Source organism: Paramisgurnus dabryanus, chromosome 22 (genome assembly GCF_030506205.2).
Source record: "Paramisgurnus dabryanus chromosome 22, PD_genome_1.1, whole genome shotgun sequence".
Classification (NCBI taxonomy): Eukaryota; Metazoa; Chordata; class Actinopteri; order Cypriniformes; family Cobitidae; genus Paramisgurnus; species Paramisgurnus dabryanus.
Window position 1 is genome coordinate 13,379,188 of NC_133358.1, and position 20,926 is coordinate 13,400,113.

The window sequence follows — 20,926 nt, forward strand, 5'->3', positions numbered from 1 at the left end:
AAGACCGCAAGTGTGGGTATTTGGACACAGCCATAGTAATAGCAGTGCTCAATCTTATTATATCCATCTTTGCTTGTATATGCATGTGTATGTATAACAATGTATAACAATATAAATGTAAATCACAGAAGACCTATAAAGTGACTGCCTATGTAGAGATACCTTATGAGGAAGAAGTTTTAGATGGCATCTTCCTGTACAGGTGGTAGATAGCAAGGCGGTCGTGTGTTGTGTGTTGTTGTGTGCTGTGTTGTTGTGTGTTGTGTGTTGTTGTGTGCTGTGTTGTTTTGTGTTGTGTGTTGTGTTGTGTGTGTTATGTTGTGTGTTTTGTTGTGTGTTGTTGTGTTTGGGTGTTTTGTGTTATGTGTTGTGTTATATGTTATTTTGTGTGTTGTTGGGTTGTGTGTTGTGTTTTGTTGTGTGTTGTGTTATGTTGTGTGTTGTTATGTTGTGTGTTGTTGTGTTATGTGTTATGTTGTGTGTTGTTATGTTGTGTGTTGTTGTGTTTTGTGTTGTTTTGTGTGTTGTGTTGCTTGTGGTGTTGTGTTGTTTTGTTTTGTGTGTTTTATTGTGTTGTCTTTTGTTGTGTGTTGTGGGTTTTCTTGTGTTGTTTTATGTTGTGTGTTGTGTTTTGTTGTGTGTTGTGTTGTGTTGTGTTGTGTTATGTTGTGTGTTGTTGTGTTATGTTATGTTATGTTGTGTGTTGTTGTGTGTTGTGTTATGTTGTGTGTTGTGTTATGTGTTGTTGTGTTTGGGTGTTTTGTGTTGTGTTATGTGTTATGTGTTGTGTTATGTTGTGTGTTGTTGGGTTGTGTGTTGTGTTTTGTTGTGTGTTGTGTTATGTGTTATGTTGTGTGTTGTTGTGTTATGTGTTATGTTGTGTGTTGTGTTATGTGTTATGTTGTGTGTTGTTGTGTTGTTTTGTGTGTTGTGTTGCTTGTGGTGTTGTTTTGTGTTGTGTGTTTTATTGTGTTGTCTGTTGTTGTGTGTTTTCTTGTGTGTTGTTGTGTTGTTTTATGTTGTGTGTTGTGTTTTGTTGTGTGTTGTGTTGTGTTTTGTTGTGTGTTGTTGTGTTATGTTATGTTCTGTTGTGTGTTGTTGTGTGTTGTGTTATGTTGTGTGTTGTGTTTTGTGTTATGTGTTGTTGTGTTATGTGTTGTTGTGTTTTGTGTTATGTGTTGTTTTGTGTGTTGTGTTGTTTGTTGTGTTGTTTTATGTTGTGTGTTGTGTTTTGTTGTGTGTTGTGTTGTGTTGTGTGTTGTTGTGTTATGTTATGTTCTGTTGTGTGTTGTTGTGTGTTGTGTTATGTTTTCTTATGACAAAAGAAGATCTTATCCACCACTCTGGGCCGGATCCGCTCCGGATCTGTGCCGAAGTCAGCTCTGGCGCTGATCCGGTGCGGATCCGGCCCAGAGTCGTCTGCTGTCTGAATTTAAAAAGGCAAGGCTAGGGTTTGAAACAAAGTGTTGTTTTGACTGATACGTCTGTTGGTGCTTAAAGTGATAGTTCACCAAAAAATAAAATTCTGTCATTATAACACACCCTCAAGTTGTTACAAACCTGCATAAATGTCTTTGTTCTGTTAAACACAAAGAAAGTATTTTAAAAAATACTATGGAAGTCAAAGCTGCTCAAAGACTGTTTGGTTACAAACATTCCTCAAAATATCTTCCTTAGCGTTCAGCAGATCAAAAAAATTTATAGATGTTTGTAACAACCTGGGGATAAGTGATGACAGATTTATTATTTTTGGGTGAACTATTCCTTAAACAACAGAACAAAGTGTCGAACACAAGAAATAGCCCATACCAGCTCGAATATCATCATCCTCTCCCGCTTGTGAATAGGTGAGAAAGAGCAGTGCTGTAAAAGGCCTCAAAATCCACAACATTTTGAACTTCGGTTTTAGTCCTTTCCTCGAAGTGTCAATCTTTAGAGCCCTGAGAAAAGAAAAAGATTAAAATATGTTTGTTTTGGATGCATAGCCTCATTGCAGTTTGTAATTATTTTAAATGGCTGAGAATCAGTTTGCTTACATGATTACTGAAAGATGGCGTTTTCATTTGATTATAGCTGTAATGTTATACAATCACTTAAGCTAATCAGATCAGTACAGACATTTGTACGCAGGGTGTTAAGTTGGCTCCTTCGAAACAAAATCAAGTAATTACATCTGGGATTGAACATCTAGTATAATGTAAAATAACCACTGCTAAGTATTGCATGAGTAAATAACCACAAGTGAGGCTCTTGACCCATATTCTCAAATTGTGGTACAAACTGGATAACAGTATCTAACCAACAAAAAATTACGATTTTGTAGACAGCTATCATCAAATAATCACAAATCAGGCCTCATAATTGGTCATTGTTATGGACTTGATACAAAACCATTAAATACAATATAACTGTAAGTACAGCTGGAGTATGAAACCTTATAAAGTCCAATATAAACTGTGCCTTTTTTGACTTGGACTGGTAAGCAACCACCTAATAACCACCCAGAAAAACTAACAACTGCATATCAATGCCCAACCACAACACGCTAGCATCATAAAGACTGCACCCTGCACGTTTTCTGTGCTTACTTATTTGTAACTTACAACTATCTCCAAACTTTTACATTCCCAGATGGTTGTTTACGTTTATGTCAACCAGACGTGGCCTACATAATATGCATTTAAATTGCATAAATAAAACTTTACATGTGTCTAGATATTGTGCTAGCGTTTCATTGGCAGAGCAACAAACTCTCTTTAAGTTCACAGACTACGACTATTGCCCCTTTTATTCAACCTTGTAAAAGTCTCCTCGGTCAGAGGGCCGTTTTGCACAGTACCGTACTACATGTGGTCTTATTTTCTCGCTTCGGTGATGTCTACAAGCTTTCATTTAGCGTAAAAAGCTGCCCAGCTGAACCACAAGCTGAAGCCAAAGAAAATAACAGCGTAAGCAAAAAGCCAAAGAACACAACATGGAAATAAACATGGCATGCTGCCGTTTACTGGTACGTAGGCGTTTTCTGGGATATGTCAATGCAGTACACAGCCACATGTACTGCTGAGGTCTGTTGTGTATGTATAGTGCTGTATAAAAGTCTTATGCCACCATTAGATTTTGTTTTTGCAACTATATATAATTATTTCTCAGTCTCCTTATTAGAATACAACTTGAAAATACATGAAATTTTAATGCAGTATTATATAAGCTAAAGTGTCAGGTGTTAAGTGTGAGCTACTATTGCACTTGTTCAATTGCTGGCTCTCTTAAACATAAATGAAATGAAATTGTCATTTCTGTATGTACAGTACAGTATATATTTATACAGAACTATACATACAGAACAGACGTCAGCAGTATGTGGCTGTGTACTGCATTGACATATCCAACCTTATCTCACAAGAATTCGTACATATTTTACGAGTTGGCTAATTCGTATGAATTCATACAAAGTTAATCATGCAAAAACGTACGATTCTCATGAAAAAAAAAAAACTAACCCGTACCTAGTGCCCAGGGGCGTAGGAATGAGTTTAACATTGGGGGGGACACATATCGGAAACCTGACAGATCCGTTAATGATTTGAACAGAAATATGTCATACACTGCAAAACATTCACTGACATACTTTATTCTACTAAAATGATATAATTAACGTGTTCACTTCTAATCATGTTCAAACTTTCCTTTCATGATCAACAATCTAAAATCACCTCACCCTTCATATAACACCTACCTGGAGCTCAGTGCTAGCTCTCCCTGCATTACCCTCACCAGTGTCACCACTGTTAGTTTCCAGCTGAACTTCATCTGATCTCTAATATGAAAGTAGTGGAAATGGACAAGGTATAGAAAAATCCTGATGGGAATGTCATGAACAAGCAAAAAACACACAGACAGACTAACTCATCATGTTCTTTTACAATCATCATCCTAAATACTGTTTTTAGTGTCAAATCGCTTTTCTCCATTACATTACTGGAAAGTCTGCCATATTTTCGCCAGCCTTTGTTGGCTAGTAAGGTTAATAGTAACAACGTTTACCTAGCAAGAGTGTAGCGTTACTAGTTAAATGTTGAATCACAACATCAGCTTAATATCAACAAGTCTAAGGCATGGGTTAAAGTGAAAAAAAAAAATCACAACGTGGCAATTTTAACATGATAAATTATCTATATGGTATTTTGAGCTAAAACTTCACATATGTTCTCTTGGGACACAAAAGATTTTACATTTGAAATCTTAAAAAAGTCTTTTGAACTGACACTTTATGTAAATAGGTGAGACCAATAGCATTTTAAGGAGAGATGTTTTAAACTGCTTTAAAATTGTCAGTTTGCATATTTTAAATGCCATTTTTAATCTCTAAAATATACTTCAGTATTTACTTCAGTAAATACACTTTCAGTGCATGTTTATATTTTATTTTCTTCTGATTAATAGTAAGCTACCACTTTTTTTGCTATTAATGCAATATTGAAGTCTCATGTGGCATATATAGGGTTGCCAACTGTCACTATAAAATACAGGACCAAAGGTGGGCTACAGCAGCAGTGCAAGTATGGTTTTGTGTGAATATACATTGTATTGTTTTAAGCCATTTGTCAAAATGATAGTTAATCTCCTAATTTATAACTTTTATGCCTACAACATATGGTAGGTTTATTAATAGTTTGTTAATTTACAGCTTTACTTTTTACACAGTCCTTTAATTGAACCATTCCCTTTACTATATGTCTAAAACAAACTTGTGACTCCTGCACTAAGGGTTAAAAAAACGTTATCCCCTTCATGTTAATTTTTGTGACAAACTAAAAAAACATCTTACATAGATTTTGCTATTTAAAACACACGTACAGGCTGTGACTCACGCACGAAAATGTCCAAGCAAAGTTGGAAATGCTTTTGGGGCATTTCAGATTGAGGCGAAACAGCTACAGTAAATTACCCACTTTATAAAAAGAAAATATGAAATCGTATATCACCCCTGTAATGTACACTCGACGGGACGGGGTCTGTGATTGGATGACAGGTGTCGGTGATCATTATCATGTGCCGTGATCAGCAGCACTTCTGCTTATGCTGCGGGTTCGACTTCGGGCAGCGGTGCTGGAACCGACAGGCGGATGACATCAAAGTACCGTAAAAGCATTTCGATAGCAGTCTCCTCGTATGTTTTCTTGAATCGCTCTCACAGGATTTTGATGTCATCTGCCTCTAGGTTCTTGTGACGCCACATGAAGTTTAACAAACATGTACAGTCACTGATTAGATCAGCGTATCAGTTAAAAAACGGGACGCGAGTGGTCATGTAACGGGACAAATCCCTAGGCATACAGTGCAAAGACACCAATTTTACAAGCTTAACACACTACAGTCTGAAAACCCGGAGCGAAGTGATTACAGAATGCTTACAGTGAAGAGAAGAACATGCTTTTGCTCCACTCCAGGCTTTGATCAAATCCCGCTTAGCAAGGGGAATACACGTCGTCTTTATGAAAAGTGAATTTAAAAATTTTGCAATTGACGAAGAACTCCATGGCTTACGTTAGACATAAAATATAATTATCCTCCTGGACAGGCTCGGACTGGTAATCTGTACAACCGGGCAAATGCCCGGTGGGCCGGTCGACATGTGGGCCGGTGGCCTCTGAGATTTTTTTTTTATGCCAAAATGTTCAAGTTATTTACTTTCGGCCCGTCATGTATAAATGCAGTTGCATTTGGCTTGGAGGGCGGGTGATAGGAAAATATTTTCGGCTTCTTCAGGTTCAGTGTGTGTTACGATCGCGCCCCATGCCCCACCCCTCAAATGGATTTGTCCAAGCAGCCGCTGGGTTTATGGGGAAATACACAGTGATGATAGCACATCATTTAGCCTTGCACTTAAGAATTATAATTATGGACAACAGAGGCTCCAAAAAGAAGAAAGGGGGAGCGGAGAAGATCCGCGAGAAAAAGTCGCTTACCAATCTCATAGTCGAATCGTCGCAGATGTGTTATGAAATGAGGATCATTCAATTTTGGCCGTATATGGGTGCACACATTATCTGATTTCACATATAACAGCTTTCTCACAATATATAAATATACTGTATATTATGAAAATGCTGCAAATAATATGTGAAGTAGCAGCTTTAAATAAATATTTTTAAAATGAGTTAATAAATCCATTAACCCCTGTGACAGGGCTTCACGTCCATAAGAGGTCTCTATCTTAATAAAGCCTTGCCTCTTTGTTTCGACATTTAAAAGACAAAGCTGGCAAATTAAACTATGACTTTCGTTCTTTTAAAAATGTCTATATTTTATTTTATTTATAAATCACTTTGGGTTATCTGATTTAACTATTTGGCCTGTGTTTTGTTTCCGTGAACTTGAGGCATTTTGCATATTTGTTCTGCACTTTGTTACTTCTGACCTTATTTTATTAAAAAAAATTGTATTTATTATAAACGTAAATTCCGATCTTATTTAAGTATGTAAATTTTGGATAGCTTTTCGTTGTATCGATGTTGCGCTATTGCGTGCTGGCCATGCTTGCGCATGTAATTTAGCCGAACGGGTTAGGTGCTCTGCGTCTCATATTTAGGAGTTCATCAAACTAAACATTAAAAAACGGATGTTTTTCGACGAGTATAAGTTTTTAAAATGTATTTAAAACAGAGTGGTTATATTGTCTATATTAAAGTTAAACTACCAAACAGGTAAGCCGTTTTTTTATTTCGGTGATGAAACGTCTCGGTTACGGATGTAACCCTCGTTCCCTGAAGGAGGGAACGGAGACGTCACGTCGTGACCGACGAATTGGGAACTCGGTTAGAGAGACCAATCTGCTTCGTTTACTACAAAAACGCCAATGAACTTGGCATTGAGATATTTGCATAATGCTGGCGCCGCCCCGCCAGGTGCCTTTATAAGCAGCAGGTGCAAATAGGGAAATTAGCTTCTTTTCGCTGAGAAAGCCGGAAGAAAGTGTGACCGGTCGTAACAGCAGGTGGCAGCACCTGTGGCGACGGGACGTGACGTCTCCGTTCCCTCCTTCAGGGAACGAGGGTTACATCCGTAACCGAGACGTTCCCTTTCAGTCGGTCACTACGACGTCACGTCGTGACCGACGAATTGGGAATCCCTATCAAAACGCCACTAGGGGCTGACCTCTTCCAGTGACTGCGTAAAAGCCCTCCGGTTCCACTTAAGGAGGAGGAGGTAGGTTTTAGGGCAGAAGGCCGGGCACTAGATGTTCCTTTAACCCCACAGAAGTGCCAGCGACTGGGAAGCGCCCTACCTGAGCGGGATAGGAACGCTGCGGAAGCCACCACCCGTCTTAAGGGCTAATGGTGGGCGAAAGTCAACCGTAGTTGAGGAATAAAGACAGCCGTGGCTGTGTAAGCAAAGCAGTGCTCTGCTAAGGGAAACGTGGGCTGGTAGGATTAACCCCACGGAAAAATACTCACAAAGGAACCCGGTGGGACACAATGTGGAGCCCGAGCCAGACACGTAGGTTCGCGAGGATACAGCTAGTGAAAGGCTGACAGCCAATGCTCCGCAACAAAGGCTGCCAAGGCAGCGGAGGAAGAACAATTCAAACCATTACGCATTTTTGTTCTGAAGGCCTTCCATACTGACACAGTTATGAAGCATCAGTTGGAGGCTGCAAGCCGACCTGCGAGACTGCTCTCCGTGCTCCCCCTGGTGGAGGAAAGAACACGAGAGGATACAGGCTCGATACGAACACTGTAAAATCTAGTGAACGTATTAGGTGTCGCCCAACCAGCAGCTCTACAGATGTCTGTTAGCGAGGAACCACGAGCTAAAGCCCAAGATGAGGCAACACTCCGTGTGGAGTGCGCTCTCAAATTAAAGGGGCAAGGAATACCCTGAAGATTATAAGCCAGGGTGATAGTATCAACTATCCAATGAGACATCCTCTGCTTAGTGACAGCTTTCCCTTTCTGCTGGCCACCATAACAAACAAAGAGCTGGTCTGAGGTCCTGAGGCTTTGCGTGCGAACCACGTAGAGTCGCAGTGCGCGTACGGGGCACAACAAAGCCATGGTTGGGTCTGCGTCCTCCGGGGGCAGCGCTTGCAAGCTCACCACCTTATCTCTGAAGGGAGTGGTGGGAACTTTGGGCACGTAGCCTGGTCTGGGTCTCAGTGAGACAGCAGGACCAAACTAAAGCACGAATCGTCAACAGAGAATGCATGTAAATCCCCTACTCTTCTTCATGGAGGCCAATGCTATCAGGGTCAGAGTTTTCATTGATAAAAACCTCAGACTCGTAGACTGCAAAGGCTCAAAAGGGAGACCTGAAGGCTTCAGCACCATGGACAGGTCTCAGGAGGAAAGAGGGAGGGCGCGAGGGGTTTAGCCTGCGAGCGCCTCTTAAATGTAATAATTAAATCATGCTGGCCAACTGATCTGCCGTTGATAAGAGAGTGACGAGCAGAAATAGCGGCGATATCAACTTTAATGGCGGAGGGACAGCCTACCATCTAACCTATGTTAAAGATATAAAAGCACAATGTTAATGGGCATTCTCTGGGGTCCTCGCGTTGCGAAGAGCACCGGGTGACGAGAAAGGTTTCTTTAAGCGCGTAAGCCCGTCTTGTGGACGGTGCTCGAACCGCGTCGATGGTGTTAGATACCGCTTGCGATAAATCACCTAAACCTTGCGCGCGCTCAACGACCATACATGGAAATCCCACAGGTCGGGGCGCGGGTGCCATAATGTGCCCCTTCCTTGAGAAAGAAAGTCTTTCCTCAGGGGAAATCGTCAGGGAGGGGCTGTCGCGAGGAGCATTAACTCTGAAACCCAATTCCTGGAGTCCAGTACGGGGCGACTAATAAAAGGCTCTCCTCGTCCTGCCTGACTTTGCACAGAGTCTGCGCAATAAAGCTCACTGGAAGGAATGCGTATTAACGCATCCCCCGCGGCCAGCTGTGTGCCAACGCATCCACGCCGAGGCTGCCCTCGGTTAGTGAATAAAATAGGCGACAGTGGGTATCGTCCGGCGACGCAAACAGATCTATCTACGCACAACCGAACTTCTTCCAAATTAGCTGGACCGTCTGGGGGTGGAGTCGCCATTCGCCGGGGGCGCAGCTCGGGAAGCGCGTCTGCCGCTGTATTGAGCGTACCCGGGATGTAAATGGCACGAAGGGACCTCAGATGCTTCTGACTCCAAAGGAGGAGATGACGAGCGAGATGCGACAGGTGACGAGAGCGCAAAACCGCCTTAACGGTAAATAACGCAACAGTCGCAATGTTATTGGTGTCGGCTAATACATCCTTCCCTCGCATCTCCATAGCGGAGCGTACAAGTCCCAGATATACAGCGCACCGCTCGCGGCAGTTGGGGTGCTATGCACACCCCTGAGACTGCAAGCCCGTCATACGTGGCTGATCATCCCGTGCTGAGGGCATTGCATGCTAGAAAATGCCAGGAGACCCCTCAGGGGCACATCTTCTATAGGAAATGCCGGGTCTACCACGGGGAAAAATAGAAATGACACGCAGGTGCAATGTTTACACGGTGTATGTCGGTGTGCCACGCTCTCCTCGAGACTCGATCGTAAGCCAACGCTGAAGCGGTCTCATATGAAGCAGCTCGGGCGGATGTCACAGCCGCAGCATGCTGTCATATGTCCAGGAGCTTCTGAAATTGTTTCAGAGGGACCGCGTACTTCCCCCGAATTAAACCGAGGCAAGTCAGAACTGACTAGGTTGCGCGCTCTTATAAAACACGCCAATTAGTCGATCGAGTCTTATTTCCATACTGAGAAAAAAGAACCTCTGCACGGGGCAAAGTTGCTCTTTCCCAGTCGACCTGAAGACTTAAACGAGCGAGATGCCGAAGCATTAACTCTCTGTGTTCGCGCACGTCTGCCGAGAACGGGCTATTATAAGTCGACGTACATAAAAGCAGAATGCGAACAACTCTCTCTCTCTGATATTTTAATGCCGTGACTACATGGAGACACGGAGAGAGAGAGACAGCTCGAACGGTGTACTTAGTATTAATATGCCCACCCCAGGACGCAGAGCGAAAAAGCGGTCTAAAGCGAGGGGAGATGGACACATAAAGTACACGTCTTACAGGTCTAAGGCTGCAAACCGATCTGAATATTGAAATACGAGCCTCGGCGTTATCATCCAAAAAGAACACCTTCGTAGAGCCGGTGCGTAAATCAAATCGATCGTAACCCACCGCGTATTTTTGGGTACTATGAGATAAAGGCTGGAAAAACCCTATCATCATCATCATCTCGGTAAGAGGGACCGGCTCGAACATCCTTCGCCAACAGGATATCGACTTTTGCACGCAGTACATGTGCATCGGACGCTTTCACCACAGTGAAACGAAAGCCCGAATTTTGGGGAGTGCCGGATTCGTAACCGAGGCGGATCGTGCGTAAAACCCAACGAAACGGGCTGGGAACTGAAGCCAAGCACCCAGGCACCGTACGAGGAGAAATAACGACACTACCGAAGTACCCGCGGTGGGGCAGCGAAGCGAGACAGGTGGGACTGCCGGTGCGTCTGCTGTGACAGCATAAACATCTACAGTATGTGTGTGTGACACTGACCTGAGCCCGCTGAGGGTAACGGTCGTCTGGTCTCCTCTACGGAGAGTGCAGACTCCGATGAGGGTGCTGGTGGTCCGGTCTCCTCAGCGGAGAGCTCGGACTCCTCAGGTCACCCGCTGGCGATAGAGGAGAGGTAGGGGAGCTGGTGTGTACCCGCTCACGGCTCTCTCGATCCTCCGGAGACCTGGAGAGGAAAGAGGAATGCACTCTTATGTGTGGTTAAGTGGGTACCGGCTGGACAGCCGGTGGAACATATGCAAACCAAGGATTTTCCACCCGACCCTCTATCGGGGGAAGGAGCTCCATCTCCTGAAGAGTGATCCTCTGCCAATCCGGGTCGCCCTTCACTGGCCACTTAAACTCCCGAATTTCACGGGAAGCGGCTAAGCGGGCGGGGCGAGCTGCTGACGACCGGTTCCCCTGCGCTGCCGAGATGGGGTCCGAGGAGGGGAACGGAGGTGGTCGCCGCAGGACGCCGACGGCGAGAGGCAGACTGAGGAGCCGGCGTGGTGGACCAAGGGCAGCTCTCTTCCGCCGGGGCATGACCTAGGAGATCGCCTCAGTCTGCGCAGCGGAGCTGTCCGACTCCCCTGGCTCGCCGAAGAGGCCGGTCTGTGAGACAGGAGCATTCAAGTTGTTCTCGTCTGCGTCCGTCATGTCAGCCAGACACAGCCAAAGGTGGCGATCTTGAACCACTGTGGTGGACATCGCACGACTGAAGGTCGCGGGCTCCCTCGTAAAGCCTTGGTGAGCCTGCAGCAACGTTATTGCGTGCAGGGCCGAAGCCGCCTCTCCGACATGCCTGATGGGCAGCGTCCGTAACCGGACGACTGTCTACAAACACGGGAGGAAAGGGTTGGGTGGTCCCTTCAGGAACGCATCCCGCTCCACTGAAGGGGTCCCCGCCCTTAGCGGCTCCGTTGGTGAGGGAGGTGAGGGGTGAAGCTGAACGGCCGGACGGCCGCAAATCACGTCAGCTCTTCGTGCCGCGGGAAAGAAAGGCACAGGAGGAGAGGACCGAGAGGCCCGAGCAGCTCCGAAGTACCAATCATGTGGGCGGGACGGTTCGGGCGGAGAGGGGTTAACCTTTCCAACTCTACCGTCTCCGCCGCTCGCGGGCACGGCCGCCATCTCCGGAACGACTCTGCCTCGGAGGAAAAATGGACACCCCTCTGATGCTGCAGAAGTGACGGGACCAGAAGGAGGTCCAATGGATTCGGCAGACATCGTAGAACACGACTCTGCAGTCTCCACCGGAGCCTCAACCGGCTGAGGATGAGAAGGCCGGTAGGCGGAGGACGCATCCTCCATCCTACTCAGCGTAGTGACGCGAAGGGCGCCCTGCGAGCGCTTGACAGCCGCACCATGGCGACGTCAGCACTGCAAAGGCGCGGACAGCGTTCCCGTAGAAACGACAGTCGTCTCCGCAACCCAAGAGGGTTATGCTCTCACAGAGAGAACAGAAACTCTCCACGAACGCAGCCCCGGAGTGCTCGATGCCTGAGCACGAAGACAGCGCTCGTGACCGTCACTGGAACCCTTATACTTCTCGCATCCAAGATCGCACGGGCGAAAAGCTATCCTGAAAAGGACGCTGATCTCCGCATATACGAGAGAGTGGCTGCCTTTAAAAAGTCACAGAGCTCTCACGTATCACTCTTTTAGGGAAATCACTCTTTAGGTGCTCAGCTGATGATGCGCACAGGGAAGGCAACGCACACACTAAACTCAAAACAAAAAAGATGCAGAGCCGTGGAATACTGCGAGCGTCCGCTGTGTTAGTACTGCTTGTCAATCAACTTCAGCAACCGTTCCCAGAAGAGCAGAGAGTAGCTTCTCAGTAGCAGATAAAGCCGGCTTTCGAAGCGAAAAAGCTAATTTCCCTATTTGCACCTGCTGCTTATAAAGGCACCTGGCGGGGCGGCGCCAGCATTATGCAAATATCTCAATGCCAAGTTCATTGGCGTTTTTGTAGTAAACGAAGCAGATTGGTCTCTCTAAGCGAGTTCCCAATTCGTCGGTCACGACGTGACGTCGTAGTGACCGACTGAAAGGGAACGGAAGTATCTGCACCGAACCTATTTCTGCCTGACACGAATGTCTTTCTTGTGATTTAATATTATGGTGGGTCGGTGTTCACTTTCAAATGATAGCAAAGAGATTCCTGAAATAAATAATATCATCCGGTCTTTCTGTATCTAAAGTGAATACAGAGATGATCAAAGTCAAAGCAAGCAAGCAGGTATTTCTGTGCTAAATAATAACGCGTAGTGTCTATAAAATCATTTAATTTCAGTGTTTTTCTTGTTATAAATTAAAGTTTAATGAATTGTATATAAAGATAAGTTTTTATCATTTACAGTCACAATCACAAATTATTTATCATTTGTCGGGTTTTTTTGGTCATGACTGCTTTGACGCGCTGTATCTCCAAATTAAATAAAAACACTTAATTGTTGCCGGAGTTTCCAAGGCAGGATCAGCTTTGTTATTTTTTTAGTTATCAAAATGTATTTTTGTGTGATGTTCTGTAGATCGTGGCTTTAAAATGTTATGAGGAATAATTAAACAAATGTTGCCTTATTTTACCTTAAAAAAATATATATATAAATGCATCGTCAGTTTTGTCTTCGTTTATTACTTGAAAGACAGTTTTGGTCACTTTATCAGACAGTTGTTTATGTGTGCTGCTTGTGAAAGAAAATAAAAGTTACCAATTTGTACCTGGTCTGGCCCCCTCCCAACCCATGCACACAAACATAGATGATTCGACTATCGGTCGACTATAGAAAGATTCGAAAATTCTGATTCGAATATGTAAATCCTTAGTCGAGGACACCCCTAAGAGATGGTAATCTTTTAATCTGCAAGAGAGAAATAGAAAGAGAGGCACTAACTGCTTCTGCTCTATCTAATATAAAGTGAAGAAAGCTACATAAACCATTATAACACCGGTCACATTTATAATCTATAGACCTATTTATAATCTATAGACCTGCACTGTCTATCATTAATATACTTGACATATTATTGTATTCAATAGAGTTTGATAAAAGGGGTCATCTACACAAGTATTGCTTCATATAACAGTGCAAAAATAGTAAAAGTGTTTTTGTGGTGCTTTGACAAACAGTGTCAGCTTTGTTCATGGCAAAGAGAGTTTGAGGTGGTTGAATTGTAACTATACTGTGAAATTAATATAAATGTTCAATAAATCAAAGCATTGGGTTGGGGGGGGATTTTGGTATCGGTGGGCTTGTGTGTGGAGTGGGGGGGTCATCGGTCCAGTGGTGGGCCGTTCCACGAGAAATTGCCAGGGCCGAATTTTGTTCCCAGTCCGACCCTGCTCCTGGACAAAATTTATACCAACTAACATTTCCTTTCTTTCTTTTCTTCCCCAGTAGAAAGAAATCATTTAAACTGAACTGCTGCTGTCTCTTCATATTAACCTCAGACGACCTGTCGCCAGCTTCAGACCCCACTAACTGTTGAGTGGGTGGGGCGGGCCGGTGAAAAGACGCTGTGTTGCGCTTTCAAAATAAAAGCACGCGAGTTAAAGATTTTAAAATCAAATATTTTTCAAATAATTTTTGGGGGGGACAAATGAATATCTGTCTCCAATGTCTCCAATATTGGAGGGGACACGTCCCCCCCGTCCCCCCCCCCCGGTTCCTACGCCCTTGCTAGTGCCAACGTCACAAGGTTCAAGGCAAATCGTACAAAACATATGAATGTGGTCGTATGAATTAATAAGAATTAGCCAACTCATAAAATATGTATGTATTGGTCTTGACTTGGACTCGAGATGGACTTGACTACAACACTGCTAAATACTGACTCTTGCCTAAAGAAGCCATTTTGTTCTGTGTGTTTTTTTACATTTTGTGTACATATTTTCTGTTTCTTAATAGTTATTAAAACCTTTCTAAAACAACAAAGCTGGTGGTGTCCTGGCTGGCTGTGAGGACTGACTTCTGTATGCATTCCGACATGTCAACACACCAAACTTTAAGGAATTAAATTCATTTACAACATGATTTAAATACTTTAAAATACATTATTGATAATATACTTAAAATGAATACAAAGTTACAGTTTTAAGTCAAGACTGCAAAAGCAACATGCACCTGTTGCACAACATGAAAATTTGTGGTAGCACTTTGGAATAATTGACGATGGGCCATTGAATTATAAGAAAATAATGCACACCCAAGGTGGTGATGTGTCACTACGCAAAGCAGGGTGCATTTACACCGCGGGTGTGCATTATTTTCGAATAATTTAAAGGACTGGAGTCAATTATTCCTCTTATACCATGGTTACCACAAACATTGCTCTGGTGCCTACTTTTAAGACATTTGACAAGTTAGGTGTGCGGTTTACAGAAAAATAATCAACAGCCATTGAACATTTCAACAGACCCGTGGTATAAAGCTTGGTAATAACTGGGCAATGTTATAGTTATACATCATTTCTAGGTAATATTATTTTAGACCCGTGGTATAAAGCTTGGTAATAACTGGGTAATGTTATAGTTATACATAATTTCTAAGTAATATTATTTTTAAACCACATATTACAAGAAACAACTGTAACAACTTTAATTCAAAGTTATTATAGAATGATAACACTACAAACTGTAATTCGTACTGTAATATGTACTTACTAAAATGATAAATGTTCAGGATTTACTTATTGGGAAGTAATATTTTTGTAATTACACCAGACTAGTGGTGTTATAAAGGAGTAAAATGTTTGTAAGTACATGGTTACTTTTAAATGTATTGGAATCAGAGGCGTCATGCCCATTGAAACCTCGCTTTTTTGAGCCAAATGGATTTTGCATGCAACCTCAAAATCAAAGAGAGTCCATTGATCTGTTACTTTCTTTTAATCTGTTTAAAATGCACAATATTATCAATTCTTTGTTGCATCCTTGTCACTTTTTCGGAGATTTTCGCCGCTTTGATGGTGTTTTGATCATGTTACATTACTTTATTCTGGCAGCAGGCACTGCAGTCAGCGCACCCGCAGACGTCAGCATCTGAGCACGCTCACAAGCTTTGCTGTTGCTGCTGCATTTGGCTATCTGAGGAATTAAAACGTGTAAGAAACGCTCACAACATTTCCGAACCCCAGTACCGTAATGTGCAGTTAAACTCCTCTGTGTAGAAAATGTATGGTTTAAAATGTGACCGTCTCGACGTTAGTAGAGATTTCTAGATTCATCGTGGTACAGCTAAAGTTCGCCAGAGTTCACAGGGGCGCGGAATCACACATGCTCGCATGCGAGGTAAAATTTAATGCAAAAATCCGTTCTTCTAATAATTGTATCTAAACTTTTTAAAATCATTATTGAACATTAAAATCAATCACGTGGCTATAGCTTATGTCATTTTTGTTGTTTATATACTTTATGGATTTAAAATTACATAATTTTATAGGATAATGCAGTTGTTGTGCAAAATGTCATTTATTAAAACTTAAATAAATAAAACATGCCGTTTCAGATGTAAATATGATACCAATATGTCATTATTCCGATTGAATAGTATTTGATATAAAAGTGAGTCAAGGTTTTTGCATGAAAGCAGGGGTGTTCAGATTGTTAGAAATGTAAGTGCCATGGAAAAGACTGAAAGCTCTATAATATATTTTGTTTGATGTCTGTGTATGCACAAATTTCTGTGAGCTGTGCACACTGTGCCCCCTTAAAAAAAATGGTGCATGATGCACCTGCTTGTAATATGTGGTTTAAAATATATTACCAATACCCAGTTATTAACGATTTTTATACCACAGGGCTGTTTAATAATTTATTCTGATTAGCTGAGAAATGTCCATGGGTGTTGATTATTTTTCTGTTTCTGCTTCGCGTCGTGCCACATTACCACCTTAGGTGTACATTACTTTCAAATATTTAAAGGACTGGAGTCAATTATTCCTTCCGTAAAGTCCTATCAAATTTGCTTAGATTTTATTGCATGCTGAGTTAGGAGAAGAGTAAAAAAATTCTTAAACAGCCAACCTTTAAAACACACACACACACACACACACACACACATGTAGGACCTTTGGACTAAACATACATATTTTGAGGTAAAACAACTTGACTTAGGCCATGGCTTTGTGTATGGCAAACAGAACACATCTGTGGAATCTGTGGTGGACTGTTGTGCCATAATGAAATCCTATTATAGTTTACATTGCTTACAAAGGGCATTGAGGATATCTGTCAGAGCATGGGAACTGTCTGACTGTGGCTTTGACTGCAATAACCGCGTCGACACAACGTGCCACCTGACAAGAAGAACATGGGCCATTTCAAGAAACTTCATGAGTATGCGAGGAATGTTTATTGCTTACTCTGCAAAAAAGAAAGCAAAGTGCTTTTGTTCTGAAACTTTACAGGAAGTTTATATTGAACAGAAACCACCAGAAGCCCAGATCCCAAAACTGAGTGTTGTACCACATTAAACTGTCAATCACTGAAACGGGCTGAGGTACATTGGGCACTCTTACATTGTTTGAATGTTCTGCCCATCAATTCTTTCAAAAAACTGTTCAAGAGAGATTTTTTTTAAAGTTACTAGATTCACGTTCAAAATACATTTTCTAGGTTACTCAATCCATTTTATCTATTTTATGCTTTAACTCGTACTTGGTGTTATAATCTTTCAAGAATACATTTTCTTATAATCTACGTTCATTTAAACATATTTATTTTCCTTAAAATTCGCATTTAGTTTTGAAATAAATCTAATTTCAACTGGTGAGGTAAACACTATGACCAGAAGCAATGGTTAACTGATTTGATAAGTAGCAAGAAGAGACACTGTTGCCTCTCCTTCGCCCATTGAGGAGTCTTTTCATCAGTAAAGAGCTTGTGATTGTGGCACAGATTGGGAAGTCTTGGTGTTTGCCTTTACCAGATGTGCTGTGGTATAACAAAAACCTGCATGCTGTTTAAGGAAAAGGCAGTTTTCACAAAGAATGATTTAATAAATGTGTTAAATCGTGTGTTTGACACGAAGCATATGCTAAAATAATTTTAACATTTAAGTTACAAACTCTGTATTTGGGATATTTTAGATATGCCTTTTTTTAAAACAAACTAATGTATTATTGCAGTATTAGGCAATTTAGGTTGCAATACAACCCAAATGTGGCAGCCTCACGCTTCACAGCGCCCCCTAATTTGGGTTCAGTTTCTTCATTTTTACATTTTTAATTCAGACTTATATCTTTTCTTATGTTTCTAGTTGCACTTTTTACTCATTTTGCAACTGTTTACCATGTTTTTATTGCATGCACTTAGAGGGTTTTGCAGTGAAAGAACAATTAAATTACAATATAAGGCAATTTAAGTGGCAGCCTAAGAGGTACCCAAAAAAAGATAAAGAGAAATACATCTGTTTATATGACTTCTTCTCCTCAAAAAGAAATATTTCACTTGCAAATGAAATTATGAATGTCTTCATTTGTATGGACCACTCTTGAGACTATGACCACCTGCTAATAAGCCTAAGGGGGGACAAGGGGTATGTTTCTGCGGGACAATGTGGGACACCACCTGGCGTGGCGGTGCCCCCAACACACGGGCAGACTTATTGAGAGTGGTTTACCCATTTCTAGCACATACCACCTTACATGGTATATTTATAATGCTCTATTCCCCTAAACATGTGTAATTGCTGATGTATGCTCATGAATAGGCTAAAAGCTACTAAATGTCACCTCCATCAGAAGTGCTCTTGGCATGTATTATACGTTCATCAAATATTGTAGCTTGAAATCCACTTAATCCCACCTCAGGTCATTCAGAAATACCGGTTTGTTTGCAAAATCCATCGATTTTTAGCAAAGTACTCAAAGTGCATGAAAGGCGGATGTAAAACAACCTCACATTCAAACTTGGGTCCCTTGTGTGTACTTGGACCTGAATACAACAGCCACAGCCACATGCTTCACAGCGCCCCCTCATTTAGGTTTAGTTTCCTAATTTTACATATTGAATTCAGATTTTTATCATTTCTAGTGTTTCTAGATGCACTTTTTAGTCATTTTGCAACTGCAATTTTGTTTACCATGTTTTTATTGCATGCACTTATAGGGTTTTGCAGCGAAAGAACAATGAAATGACTAAAGTGACATTTGTAAAATATGTCATTTTAACTACTGACTAATAACCTTTTAATTGTTATTGAATTAAAAATACTGCACATAAACATAAGATTCACTTAGAGGGTTTTGCATCAGAACTTTTTTTAGGTATGTAACAGGCTGCTAGATCACAATTCATAGTGTGTGAATTTATTCATACAATACAAATAAAAAAATTGCGCACTATTTATGGCTACTTTGATTATTTGTTTTCTACAGTATGTGACCAAGCTGAGCCAGATTAGTGGCTTTGTTCCCCTCTGGTGAGCATGGCCCTTAGCCATGGCCAATTTTTTGTTAGCAGTAAACAGACTGTTTGACCACAGACTTACTTACTCTAGAGATTACAGCAGATGTATGAACTCAAAGGACAACATCCGGATGGAAAATTCTCACAGGGCCATTTCAAAAGACAACCGTTCCAATTACACAGATAGTTAGCAGCTCCTTAAACTTGCTCATTCAACCTGAACTGCTTAAACCAGGAACAAAAACACAGGAGCTTGAACACACGAGTATGATGCTGATGCCTCCGCTTGCAATAAATATGTTCAGCTTTTAGATCAGCTAAAAATACTCTAGCATTACACTGGAATAAAGATAAACAAAATGTTCTCAGTGCAAATTTACTGTGAAAATCAAACATCTAAATATATAGCAGCATTCAGCACCAATTGTATGGATTTGAAACATGCAAGAATGACGGCATTCATGCTCTGCATAGTGACAGGCACGTCACATTGAATTGCTGAAAAATGTAGGCTTCCGTCAAAAAATTTTTTTCTAAAATATACAACATCATGAACTAAAAATCATTGCTCTCTGTTAAATTACAGATCACACACTCTTCACGTTTGGTAACTGAAGGTTTGCTCACTTCATAGCTTACTGCTTACATACTGAGAGCCAAAATAGGGTATGAAGAAGTGTTATTGTATTTAGCCATCCAGATGTGCCTGCTTTTCTATTGCCACATACATTTGTAATGATGCAATATAGAAGATGAATGTGACAGATATTAAACTGTTACTTACAAAAAAAGAGTACCTGTCCAATAGAGGGCGTCTTTATTATCATGAAATCTGTTTATCAGCACATTTTGCATACATCAAGACTACTGCAGCTTTGAATGTTTCATATATTGTATAACAAGTACAGTATAAAGTCAGGATATATAATAACAAAATATAATAATAATAATATATAAGCATATACACTGTAACAAAATGCAGCATGAAGTAAAAACAACTTTTGACAAGAAGTCAATCCAACCTACTATTTTAAGTTTTAACCTTTGATAAGTTGACATAACTTATAAAAACAAGTTGAAATTTTTTAACTTAATTTGTTAAGTTAAAGTAACATAAAAATATATGTTTTGACCAAATGCTGCATTTTTAACAATGTATAGACTGTAGCAAATATAACAACTAAAAAGATAAAATAGAAAATTAAAAAATGTGGGTGTTCTGAGATTACATTAAGATAATTTTTATTATATTAGGTTTTTAATTTGATTTTTAATGCATTCAGATTCATTAAAAAATAAAGATACAAATTTTAGTTTCTTACCTTAGTTTTGAAATTTGTCTGCAGAAAATGATTGACTTGATTTGAGAATTCAACTTTATAAATGATTACATCACTCAGATTAATTCTCTGTCCATTGAAGGAGCCATAGAGCCTGTCAGTCATGAGCCCTTATAGTTTAGAGCTAGTGACGTCAGGGAGACACACCCGCTTCCAGCTTCCCAAAATAACCAAGAAAAAAATGCATACATTTATTTTGTGTCTGTAGAGGTACTGCATAAGTTGTTTTATTTATTTATTATTATTATTATTATTTCTATTTTGTACAGAAATGGATAAGCCTTGAAATTATTTGAATATTTTTTTACCTATGATTTACAGTATTTTATTCCTCTGTGCTATGTGTCATTCCTTACACCAAGTGGTTATAGCATCACTTGTATAACAAATATTGCTGTTCTCTGTTTAATATGAAGACATCTATATGACTATTATTTAGTATTTGCACAAGCAAACAATTTTAATAGACAAATAGCCTTCCCACTTTTGGCAATGTTTATCTTTACTCTAAAAATTCCTGGTTTATTTTTAACCCATAATCAGTAAATATTGGACAGAACACATGCTGGGTTAAAAATTAT

At 41.0% G+C, this 20,926-nt stretch overlaps 1 protein-coding gene across 1 annotated transcript in view; it reads right to left on the reverse strand.

The window, feature by feature from the left end:
* Nucleotides 1–1,939, reverse strand: part of LOC135785270 (uncharacterized) — a 35,968-nt gene extending 34,029 nt beyond the window's left edge. The window contains exon 1 of the mRNA XM_073813176.1: nucleotides 1,810–1,939. Coding sequence (XP_073669277.1) covers nucleotides 1,810–1,891 — 82 coding nt within the window. The 5' untranslated portion in view covers nucleotides 1,892–1,939. The remainder of the gene's footprint in view (nucleotides 1–1,809) is intronic.
* Between the last annotated feature and the right edge of the window lie 18,987 nt (nucleotides 1,940–20,926).